The following is a 13,058-nucleotide window of genomic DNA, read 5'->3' on the forward strand; positions in this document are numbered from 1 at the left end:
AGTTTAAATGTACCACATATTAAATATTGTTGAAGAATGTCAGTGAAGGAAGAAAAAAGAAGAGAGAAATTAAAAAATAATAAAACTCATTGCAAAACCTTCTGTTGAAGTAGCAAGAGGCATACAATGAGTTCATAAAGGAAAAATATTTCTATATTAATAAAGTTACAGGGAAAAATATTTCTGGAGTAAGAATTTTAATAATTGTATCAATATCACTTTCATTATTGAGAAAGATTTTTTTTTTTATTGGACCTACTTATGGTATATATTTATGTACTGATTAAAATAACTTACTGAGTCTTGTCCCAAGACTTGGATGGCATTTCATCCTGGTAATTCTGTTTCTGCACAGGAGCTTAGAATAAGTAAGTTTAAAGAACCAGTCTGTTTCCTTTTAGAAAGGAAATAGAAATGCAGAAAGACTAAAAGAGAAATCATTCAAACCAGAGATTTTCTTTATTTAGTATCCAGGAAAGTTCCAGTCTGTCTCAGAATAGGGTTGACTTTATCCTCAAAATTACTGAAGTATTCAGAGCCAGACTTGCTGGCCACTGGCATTCTACAGGGTATAAAAACACAAGCTGTAAACTTGGAAAGCTTAAAAAGAACACCCTAGATGTCAGTGGTTACCTCTGAGGGTAGTAGAAGTGTCCATATTTCTACAGGAGATCTAATTTTGTAAGGTGCTGGTGAAATTCCTTGACTCACTGGAGGCCTTGGATACAGTTAGCATGCTGCACGTTCAGCCTTAAATTATCTTGATTTTGAGATTTGAAACAGTATGGATGGTGAGATAGGTAGAGCAAAAAGTGAGATTAAGTATAAGAAGGCATGTTTTAATATTAACTGTTGCAGTGGTTCTGGCTGGCATGGCAGAGAATATGTAATATTTGAATGAAGTTTAAAAGATGGGTAAAAAAAGATCAATGCTGTTTAAACAAAACATGAGGGGGGGGAATATGTTTGATAGTAAGATTTATTTACATAAAAGGCTACTTGAAATGTTTTGTCTGAAGTCAATTGCTTATTTATCGATTACTAAATAACAACAGCATGTGCTTAAAGCAGTACAGGATTGTTTTCAGCATGTTAAATTACCAAGAAATTTACTGACTGATTTGGCTTTAGAAGTTATGTGTATAAAAAAATATTTGAAGCTGGGAAGTACCAACAATGATAACAATATCCAGATGAAGATCTGCAGGAAAGGCAATGATATAAAGCATTATTTGGAAAGTAACGGTTTGAAGAATGTGAAATGAAGAAAACTCTCCCACTTGCACAGTATGAATACCAATTCTAGTGGGGATTCTGCAGGCAAGTAGTTTTAATGAAAACAATATGAATTCACACACAGGTAAGAGACTGATTCTCTGTAATTTGATTTAGAATAAAAATTATGGATGTAACAGAAACTTAAATAACTAAGGAAAAATGTATCTGAAATACTAAAGCCTAGACAAAAGCTGAAAAAAAATTGGCAGCTTCTTTGTGGTCTGTTTGGTGGTGGAAACAACTGGTTTTCCCTGCTCTATCTGCTTTTGAACCCAAAATATCTTCAAGTGATTATAGTTATGTTGTGTGCCATGAGAGGCTGAGGGCATGCTTAAAGGTGTAGCACTGGGCACCCCAAAAATTCTGGCACTGTGGCTTTGCCTCCTCCCCCTGTAAATTTTAAGCTAGTTGAGGTATGTGCAGAATCAATAGGAGATCTGATTTCATTCCATGTTTAACCTGATGGCATTCAAACCCTTCTCTCTCAGCATGCCCAAATCAGTAGACTTTACCAGCTTTTTTGTTGCAAGGGCTGGGAAGACATTTGCCACTTTTCCTACTGCATCAGGTCACCATGTGGTGTCGATCAGGTCAGCATGTGATGTGGATCATGTCACCAGCAAGAATAGGTGGTATATGAAACAGAAAGAAAAAGCAAACAAAAAGAGTGAAAACATTACTTAGTGGAGAGATGCAAGAGAGATGAGATGCATGATACATGCTGAGAAGCAAGTCCTGGAGAGCTTGAAGTCTGATACAAAGACAGTGCATTTTAATTGAAATGGTTGTTTTATTAAAGATTAAGTCCAAGCACTCCCCAAGCAAACAAAACCAGCCCAGTGGTAATCTGAAAATCCCGCTTTAATCTTTGTTTTATCTCAGTTTGACTAACAGTTCTTTTCCTGATCTGTTCAATTTCTTCTCCGTGTTTTGGTTGTCAAAATACAGAGATGATAAATGACTTCTTTGCAGAAAGCCGGCAGAAAATCTGTGTACAGCTGATACATCAAGCAACATGTGGGGAATGTTAATAGCTCTGTCACCCTCTCAGTTGGGAAAACACTTCTCAGAGGTAACTCCTTTTCACAGAGATGAAACATTGGCTTAAAACCTCCACTAATCCACATCATATTTTTACGTGTTATATCTCTTGTACACACTTTTTAGATAAAAGTTGTAAGAGCCAAAATTTAGGCTGTTGTTGATAGTCCTAATTTTCACTAAGCTTTCACAAGCCCTGCTGGCCTTCATGTAGCAATAGTTTTCTAAATTGATTTTTTTTTCTTTAGTTGTGATGCAAAACCTGTTTCAAGTTAGGGCAATAAATAAGAGGATTTCCAAGTAGGTCAATATCCAGGTTTGGTTAATATGCAGCAAATCTTAGATAAAAATTGCTATAAATTAAATTCTCTGTGTCTGAGGAAGCACACAGCTGAAGAAAGAGGCCAAACACAGTTGTTTTCATTTTTTCTGAACTGTTAGTAATTTCTTGTACATTTCTTCAATCTGTGTTCTTATTTTGCTCGTGTTAGCATAGCTTGCCATCCAGTTGTATTTATTAACAAGTTGTTCATGTAAGATTAAAAACCTGTGGTAATGCATTACATATGATTAACAGCTTTAAAAAACTGTGATTAAGATTACAAATAATGGATTTTTACACTTTTTTTTTGGCTGCATTGCCAAACCCTCCATTTGTGATCTCTGTTGACTGAATCTTGTCATGTGAATGTAAGAATGGAAATTGTTGAATATTGCTGAGTAATTATTTTTAAACCAAAATCTCCCTAAATTGCTCAAGTATTAGGATAAAACAGTGTGGGTTTAAACATTATTGCCTGTAAATGTTTAAATACAGAAAATTTTGTAGGAAGGATATTACTTCAGGGGGTTGTGCACTTAGAGGTTGTGCATTTAGAATCCAGAATGTCCACTATGGCAGCAAGATAAAAACCCAAAGAGTCAGAGTAAAGATAAAATGGGATAACCAATCCAGGAAACTGTTTTGCCCTTTAGCCTAAATCAATATCTAGGGAAACATGCTAGAACAAAGCAACATGCAGTGAAACTCCTACCCTCCAGAGATTCACAGTTTTGGGACTTATTGGGCCAGAGGCATTTTTTGGTCAGTTTTTGCCATGGTAAGGCTGTCCTCAGGCCTTCCAGCACCGGAGTTCACTGGCAGAGAGGAGCATTTCCCACAACTAAAGTAGATGGAATTATGAAGTACTTCAGCCAAATGGAGGTACACAAGTGTCTGGGACTACATAGGATACATAGGAAGGTGGTAAGGGAGTTGCACTGTGGTGTTGTGAGGCTGTTCTCAATCATATTAGAAAGATTAGGGAAAGTGTATGAGTTTGGTGGCTGAAAAAGGCAAATACTGCACCCATCTGAGAGGTCCATGAGCTGTGGACATGCACATTGAAGGACAAGTTGACTACTGGGAACAGTCTGCATAGATTTACCACCATCATGCCTGATCAGTCTGATTGCCTTAATATCACCTGTAAACTGTGCTCTTACTGTCCACCCCTTCTCCTGCTCGTTTAGGGAAAGGTTGAACTGAGGGTGCTGGAACAGATTGCATCAAGGTTTCACATGTGGTGCCACTCCACCATCAACTGGTCATTCCTACTGATGTCTCTCTTCTGCTTTTTAATCAGCAGTGTGCAGGCATGAAGAACTTGCCTCTCTTTCCATTGACAGTTCAGTGTTTAAAGAACTTTGGACAAGTTTATAATTTACAAGCATTTAGGAAATATCAGATCACCCTGTTTTTCCTTGATTTGCTTCGTGTCCATTTTTTTAAAAAAAAGAACTCCCAATAGATTTCTGAAGCTTACCTCACAACAACCATCTTCCTTTTCCTGCAAGTTACCATATTTTTCATATAGTATTTATTCACCTACCCACAGATTCTGTTCTTGAGAACAGAAGTGATAGAGATCCAAGCCAGATACTGGCTACTACCACTTAGTTCTGTTGTAATGAGGAGCTTTTGAGAGACCTCTGTAAACCAGAGCTGAGTCATGTTCTTCTGTGTGTGAACACGGTCAGTTCCTGGTCATTCACTTCTATCATTTTTATCTGTAGGTTCCATAATTTCATCTGCTGACACTTCCTTTCATTGAGGCTCTTGAGCCACTTTCCATGCCAGTTCTATTTTAGGATGAATGGAGCCTGATTACCCTGCTAAGGTATGTCCTGATTTTGGTGTACTCTGAGAAAATTGAAATGTATATGCCAGGGAAGAGAAAGGAAGAATGCAATTTGCTGCAAAATCTGCATGGATGATGAATTTTCAACACATTTTTTATTAACCATAATCCTTTATTAGACCTCACAGAGGTGTAAACTATACATACAAATACATTAGAAAGATACCCTCTTAACAGTAATGCTTCACATTTTGGACCTGATACCAAGAGGGTTGCAAACATTTCAGTACATTCTACAAACCAAAGGGTGCATTAGCCTTTATGTATACAGAGTGACAAAGCCCTTTACTGAAATCAAAGTAGATAAAAGTGAAAATCAGTCAACTACCTCTTCCAACCTTTACCTACCATAAATGCATATAAAAGCCTTTAAAAGCATGAATACACTATTATGTATGGAGCATAGTTTACTGTTCTAGACAGCTCATAGAGAGAGGGGAAGAGAATGGTCAAGATGGCATTACATGAACTGCAAACTAGCAAAACTTCTTGATTTTTTTTTATATTTGTACATATCAAGAGCTCCATTTTTTTTTTTGATTTATTGGTTGTTACTAGAAAAGCTTATAAGTGCTAGATGGGGGAATAGCGCAACAAAGACATTGTTGAGGTATTTGGGGGATTCTGCAACACAATGATGTTACATACACAGTATGAAATATTATTTGTCATCAAGTAGTGACATTGTATTATGAGTAAGCACGAGAAAATAAAAAAGAAAGAATAAATCCAGTTTAAACTTTAATAGATATTTGAATGGTTTCTAGTAAATGAACATTTAACACTTGTCACTGTTTGGTTATAATGACTTGAAATGTTAATAGTAGGATTATTCAGTAGTGAAATCAGAAACTCATGTATCCACATTCATGCTTTGCATCATGGAAACCCCAGTTTTAGACAGGATACCAACTGAGGTCCAACACTGAAGACAGAGAGGACAGTTACTCCTTATGGAAAGGCTGTCCTGAAAAGCAAGTGCTACTAATATCTTTGTTTAGCATTGTGGGTGGCTTTGCAGTAATTTGGGAGAAAAGAAAGCTTATACACAATTTGATTATCAGCAGTAGGTGGTACTGCTTCTTCTACTTTTATTTTGTTTCCTGACGTCCTTAATCTTGATAAACATGTTTAATATTCAACCCTAAGACTCCAAGGATTAAGAAACTGTGAAACAGAACCATCATATTCTGACAAAAGCAATGAGAGGTGTCAGACTACAGGTGAAGCTGTTCAGAATATAATGAAGTACCAGTGTGCTTTCATGGAGCGTTTTATGACTCATGTCTGATGAGATTTAGTTTAATCAGGCAACTATTATCATTATACACTTTTGAGAATTATTTTTTTCACCTTGCTCAGGATTTCTATGGAATTCTGTTGGACTAATTCCTTAGAAATGGTAATAAATGAAAAGATATGATTTATACACTGTGTCGTGCACTGTCACTTTCATGTGCTGTATTATATTCAAACTTGTCTCTACGTGGAAATAATGAAGAGAACCACAATTCTTATGCAGTATTTATATCAATTGCATTTGAAATTCTAGTGTAAAAATATAGGATAGAATTCATCACTGTGCACAAAATAAGGACATTTTACCTCTTAACTGATAACGCTCAAGTCTGTTGGTTTTGGATCCTTTGTCTTTGATCATTTGTTAAAGTGAGGGTTTTTTCACAACATAAGTCAGGTTAATGTCAGTAAACCAGGAAGAGTGGAACATTCATTTGATTTTTAAATTTACAGTGTTAAATATTTCACTACAAAGTATGAGTTTCTTTTAATTAGTTGTTTATATAGTTATCTGAATAAACCTTTTTTCTTTAACATGAGTACATGAAGCATGATCCAATTTGTCAGGATAGAGTCCTTTTTGTTCTGCAGGTATTTTGTTGCTGCTTAGAGGAATGAAATTATACTAATGAATGGAAAATGCAATAAAATGCAATGCCTTTGATTTAGTTTAAAAATGGTGGAAAAAATTATCTCTCAACTGTATTTGTTTTGTTTCTTAAGAACTTCAATAAAGTGTGAATATGTAGATATTTTAGGTGGGTATATACTTGTAGGAAAGAATGTTTAGCAGCAGAAGTATCATATTAGTGCTTTTTATGACTTTTGTGAGTCAAACTGGCAAAATAAAAAGTTACTGAAGAACACAGAGAAATCAAAAATTATAAAAAATAATCTGGGATAAGGAATTTGCTAAACCTTTTCCACTTCTGATACAGTTAAGGGTGCTGTAGAGCAGGATGAATTAATCTTACAAAAACCATAAATGACAAATTAATAGTTGAGGTGATGACAGAAAGTATCATTCTGCCCTGTTTATATTACATATTCTTACTTTGAAGTGATGCTTACACTTAATAGAATTTTTATGGAGAAAAATTAAATAGAAGATAAAATTTTAATGAAGGTTTTTATAATATGGCCCTCAGAGTTAGTATTTTGTATCTGCATCTAAACAGATAAATATATTTGCCTGATGACAATGAAGAGGTGTCTTATGGTTTAAATATCTGGTAATTTCTCTAGGTATGAAAAACAAAGATAGGACCTAAACTGTGACATCCATATTACACAATGTCCTTCTAAAATTAGATTCTAGTAGGATTCCTGAATATAATCCATAAGATCTGAAGAGAAAAAAGCAAGCATTTCAAATTTTACTTGACAGGAAAAAGAAAAGCATAATATACACGTGCACAAACACATGCACATAGACATGCACACACTGTGGCATTGTCTATATAGACACATATATATGTACATGTGTCTATATATGTGTATATATACACAACTACAGCCTTTATGCAGCTAGAGTAAGATTTCCTAATGTAACCGACAGGGAGGTCCTTCCTATTTTGGCCTCTGCCAGAATGGCATCTCTGTACAGCATGATGTGTAATCAAATTTCAGACATTCCCATAACACCCTTCATGTAAAAACAAAAAAGTCAAAGAAGATTTCTATATATCAGATACTGTGTGTTTGGGCATTTATAGTCCAGTAGAATATTCCAAAGCTGTCAGAAGCAAAAGATTTAGTGTAGGAGTAGAACGGGTAGCAACTTTGTGTTGAAATCTTTCTTTCCTTCTTTCAAGATAATTTTAATCTAGTTGCTTTACTAAATGCCACTTCCACATGTGAATTGGATAATTAGTAATCTCATTAAGAGAAATTCTTTATTTTATGCGGATTGTACCAAAGAGAAAAAAATACCACTCAAAAGCCTCATCTCTTCCTCCTTACCCCTTGCCCCCAGAATCAAAATGAAGTGAATCAAAGCAAAACAACCCTCCCAAACAAACAGACAAACAATAAAATTGTTGCAATAGCATTTTAACTAAATTTTCTGGGCAGAGCAGGAGGGAGGAAAAACGTTGGTTTTGATTAGAAGTTGGGTGTTTGGAAGACTAATTTCCACTGACCAGTATCCTAAAAAGAGGGATCAGTAAAAGTAGACCCCTCCCAAATAAATTATTACTATTCCTTTTCAGACTAAAAATAAAACATTTTAAATATATTGATTAAACCTTCATCAGAACAACATAAGTATTCTATTTGGCCTATAGGTTCCAAGAGTCTCTTTTTGGGCTTAACTTAGCATAATTTCAAAGCAAAAAAAATGAAATGTGAAATTTTGCACGTAAGGATGTTCATAGTGACCACATAAAATAATAAAAGAAAAATAATTCACAGACTGTTAGCCATATATTTCAACTTTTTCTCACAATTTGGAACTGGTGAGAATTAAAAGAACCGACAATTTCCTGTTAAGAATAATTTTTTTCATTCCTTGTTAAATTCAGATATGCTTGCATCTTTTGTGGGTTTTAAGAACATTACGTCTTGGATTATGTGCCATGAGTAAGAAAGTAATCAGGTAAAACTAAAAATGTGTGCACAGTGAAAATCTCAATCATATCATGCCACTGACCAAGCCAAACTCTACACTGGTTTCAGACCAGAGTGTGGCTTAAAAATCTCTGGTATGATATGGGACCTGCATGATCTGAAAGACTTTCAGTCACATCAAGGCTTTCAGTTCCCTGACTTCTAACACTTTTCTTCATCTGAATTTCTGACTTGGAATAAGGATTCAGAATTTCATTTAAAGGCTATGAATTTTTGTGACATTTTGACTCTTATTCCTGCCTCACCTGCATAGATATAAGATTACTTTGCTGTTTTTTAAGTGACAAAAAGTTGAAAAGTTATGGCTAGTTTTATTTCTATTTTAATAACCATACCTATGTAATTGTCATTTTCATACATTAAAAAAATATTTATGCTTTCTTTTATATTTTAGTCAAGTACTTTCTTAAACAAAACAATAGCACCACTTTGGCATTGTTGGCCAAATCAGTAACAGGTAAAGCAAATATGCAAATACACTTTCCTGATCTTGTCATATCATGCACTTGCTTGTTGAATGGAGAGCCAAGAAGACACAGTGCTTGGCCTGAAGTCTTCATCAATCAGCTTTAACCATTGGTACTGTGAGAACCAGGAGCTCAGGGGCCAGCTGAGCATGGCTCCTAGTTGTGTGTGGAGCCTAATTCACCCTTCAGTCTTACCAAAAAGACCAGCAGGGTAAGCTGCCCTGGGAAAAAGGGGGCTATTTTCATGTATATACCAGGACTGGATGCAATACCCCAGGCTTTGATTTTCTTGTCTCTCTTGGCTGAATGGTACAAATAAGCTCATATAAGTCTTCCATGGAAATGGAAGTGTGGGTATATAACTACATTTTGGGCAGAATAAAGAATTTATTGATTTTTCCATTTAAACTCTTAATGACTAATTATGTTTTCTATGGAGATGAGACTTAAATTTTGCTACCTTGATGAAAGAGAGATACTAACTGAAGTGGGTTTAGATCTGCAGTGCTTTTTGGACTGACTGAAAATAATGAGGCTTATATCACTTTTGTAGTTATGCATTTCAGTGGTATTCCGTGTAATAGTTAGAATTTTAAGTGTATGCTAGAAAGCAAAGATCTGTGATCTCTGTCTTGTGACTTACACAATAGGGAAGGATGAGAAATGGGCTTTTCTTTACCATTTCAGTGATTTATGAGAATTGATAGTATCTGGTGGGAACCCTATTCCTAAATATCTAGAGTACTTTTAAAAACCCAGCTGAACCTTTCAATTTCTCTAATTAAAAGTTTTTCAAGACAGACTGCTTTCTACTTTTGGGAGGGAGATGCTTTGGCTCATGCTTCAGCTTCTTTAAGTAGCGGATTTATTACAGTTATTAAGCTAATGCAGCCCTTTGTCTTTCATACTAACTGGTTTACATGTGCTCCCTGCCATATGACTGCAGATTTCTTATACAGAGTGCATTCCCCACCCATGCATTTCTCACCTCTGTGGAGCTGGAGCTGCTTCCCATTTTGTGATATCTTTTATTCTCTAGTAAAGCAAAGTGTTGCCTTTGAAGTTTGCAGCTATTCAGTATTTATTTTAGTTGCTTTCAAGAATTGTTCTAATTTGTTTAGACAGTTGTCAAATTGTGATAAATATTGCAGTCTCTGAGTGACATTTTATAATTATGGTTTTTCAACAGGAGAAATATGGTGGCATGAATGTGAGTGTGTGAATCCCAAGATAAGACCAAAAATTTGAATTAATTTACAGGAATTAATGCAAAATTATGTATAGTTATTCAGTTAAAAGCACATCAGTAAAAAAGTTATCAACAAAGAAACTTGCCACCACAGATATCTCAAATTGCTTTTTGCACTCACATCTTTCTTCCCTCTTTCCCTTAGAACTTCAGAAGAGACAGGGGACAGAAAGGGTCATGAGGCATGAAATGGAAATATGTATTATATCTGTGACATCAAAATAATGGCTTGTTCTTAGATTGCATTGCAGAATTCTTACAGCCATTAAAGTAAAAGTCCTTCCCTCTCCATCCCCCCTGCCAAAAGAAGGCTGTAGGAGCTGTGACAGGTATCAGAATTGCTAACTCTGTTTATTGAATAGGTGGTAAATAATTTAGGTTAGTTTCCCCATCTGTTTCTCTTTACTTTCTTCCTTTTTCAACATAACTATCTCAGTCAGTGAGAGCTGTGACATATTCTTTTTATTCATTTACTGTTCTACTTTTACATTGCTATGGCAGCTTATTGTGCATATAGACATCCATCTCACAGAAAGCAGAGGGTTTAAAGAGTTGTATAGGAATACATTGCACTTGTTAAAAATACAAACCACAAACTTTCTATGGGAATAGACAAGGAACTACAATAATCTGTTAGACTTTTATGACCTTTCCTGCTTGTTTCACAAGGGACTACTGAGGAGCTGTACATATGCAGTCTGGAGAGAACTTTCTCTTGTGTTTAAGTCAATGGTTATCCACTCCCTCTTTTGCTTTTAGAACCCTTCCTTCTCCAGAAGGGATACTGCAGTAGAAAGTAAGGCAGATTTGAGCAGCCTTCAAAAGGAGATAATTCCTTTATAGATATAATCTGCCACCTCCCTATCTGCTCCCTTCATACACTGTTTTCCAGGCCCCCTTTGGAGCGTACCAAGAGATGCTTCATCCCTTGCCTGAGCCTACCAAGTGCAGCATGATAAGGGGGAAAAGTTGAATGGGACCACATTGGAGTTCTTGGACAGGGTGGAACAGCACCTTTCTCTTCCCTCCTTCTTCCTCTGCCTTCCCTTCTCTCGCAGACAGGTTTAATGCTCATCTTGGGACACTGTTGGCTGCTTATCCCCCTTCACTGCTTGACCAACCTGCCCTGGGCTGATTTACAAAAAATGCAGCAGAGGACACAGTATTAGTCAAGGCAGAACCACTGCAGGGACTATCAAAGTTACATGCCAGGGATTATCTGGGTATCTCTGACTCCCACAAGAGCACATGAATGGCAGCTGTAAGTGGGGCTCTAAGGGTGTTATGGTTAATCACTCATTGAGGACTCATTCTGCACTAGTAATTTGGTGATTAGACTATGTTTTCGGATTTACAGAGAGATGCAGCCCAGCTCACAGTCAGGTGAGCCACATCTAATTGTAGGAAGAATTAGAATAGAGGGGAGCTTGAGTACTCCTTTGTGATAGAACAGAATGCTGATATTTCAGGAACGTTTAGCCCCTGGTGGACTACTCTTTCAAGTCACTTGTTTTTCAAATTGTCTTTCAAATTGTCTTCTCTGGGCCTACACATGAGTTTGCGTTCCACATAATCAGATGTCAAAACACCACCCTTCAAGTATCTAAAAGGAAACAAGTATTTCCTTTTGAAGATGGTGAAGTTATTTTCATGTTGAAATCTGAAGCCATTTTAGTTGATTTAAGCTGAATATTTTTGTGAGTAATTTGTTATTTAATCTTTGGCTTGGTCTTTCCATATTTGCTTTTACCTATTACTGTTTTGGCCAAACCCTTTCATGTAACAAACTATAAAATAGCACCGTTGTACTATAAAACAGAGATTTTTTTACATACTGTTTGATATATGTGTATTGTTGATATGCTAAATTTTACATACTGCATTATATGGAGGAATAAAGAAGTTACCTATACTGTTACAAAATAATTACCTGGAAGAATCATTACTGGTTCGAGAGCCTATGTATGCTTTAACTGCTTTTAAAAACTTTTGTCTCACAAATTGCAAAAAAAAAAATTGCATGTTTGCAAGAGAAGGAAGAATAAAACTGTCTTAAAACAAATGCATCTATAACCCATATTTTGTTGAAATGCCACAGATGAAATTAATGGATGTTTGAAACTGTATATGTTACCTTACTGCTGCTGTTACTGGGGATGTCAAACTGTGCAAATATGAAGGGGTAGACAAACAATGTTTTCAGACACTGTAAAACAAACAGCCTGTTGCTTGTAAAGAAGTGCAAATAAAAAAACACCACTTAGACAAGGCTGATGAATGACTCCAGCAGCCAGTGTTCATAGGTTAATTTAGTGCAATTGGATCCATCAAAGGCCCATAAATTTGTAGGCTTTTGAGGGGCACAGGACTTTAAGAGTTTTCGTGCAGGACATTTAAAACAGGTTAACAAACAGCAATATATCAACCACAGATTTTTTTTTAGCTCTGGTCTGGTTAAAATGTTCTGTTCTCTAAAGACTTAATATTGGAATGTTTAGTTGCATTGTTCACTGGGAGAATGCCCATTGGTTGAAATTGCATCAAGCTTTTTAAAACAAAGGGTTTTTTTAAGTCTTCCAATGTTTAACAAATAATTTATTTACAGCAAAGTATCCTGCAGATGGCACATTCATTCTTCATTCTTGTGGATGTCATGTTCTTACATTCTGTAGTTTCTGTTTCCTGTGTTCCCTCTACTTGTGTTCTTCAAATGCACTTCCTGAAAGTTTAGAAAGAAAAAAATTATTACAGGTAGGTTAAATATATTGTATGATCACAAAACTTATATTAGTGGGAAAACAGTTGTCCAGAGTGCTGGAACTGCTAGTTAATTGTGTTTTAATCAAAAATTCAGTTATCTACAGATAACTTAACTATGCAGAACTTCTGTACCTGAAATTCCCTGTTCTCCTAGAC

The 13,058-nt window shown here is 35.8% G+C and overlaps 1 protein-coding gene and 1 long non-coding RNA gene across 3 annotated transcripts in view; one reads left to right on the plus strand and one right to left on the minus strand.

Annotated features, from left to right (window-relative positions):
* Positions 1–3,417: 3,417 nt before the first annotated feature.
* Positions 3,418–11,159, plus strand: LOC137474415 (uncharacterized). Its single transcript, XR_010999345.1, has 3 exons — positions 3,418–3,523; positions 4,375–4,478; positions 11,035–11,159. It is a non-coding gene; the product is annotated as an uncharacterized lncRNA (long non-coding RNA).
* Positions 10,890–13,058, minus strand: part of IGF1 (insulin like growth factor 1) — a 48,614-nt gene continuing 46,445 nt past the window's right edge. For both annotated transcript variants that reach the window (XM_068190979.1, XM_068190978.1), the window contains one exon: positions 10,890–12,861. In XM_068190979.1, coding sequence (XP_068047080.1) covers positions 12,802–12,861 — 60 coding nt within the window. In that variant the 3' untranslated portion in view covers positions 10,890–12,801. The remainder of the gene's footprint in view (positions 12,862–13,058) is intronic.

Source organism: Anomalospiza imberbis, chromosome 5 (assembly GCF_031753505.1).
Source record: "Anomalospiza imberbis isolate Cuckoo-Finch-1a 21T00152 chromosome 5, ASM3175350v1, whole genome shotgun sequence".
Taxonomy (NCBI): Eukaryota; Metazoa; Chordata; class Aves; order Passeriformes; family Viduidae; genus Anomalospiza; species Anomalospiza imberbis.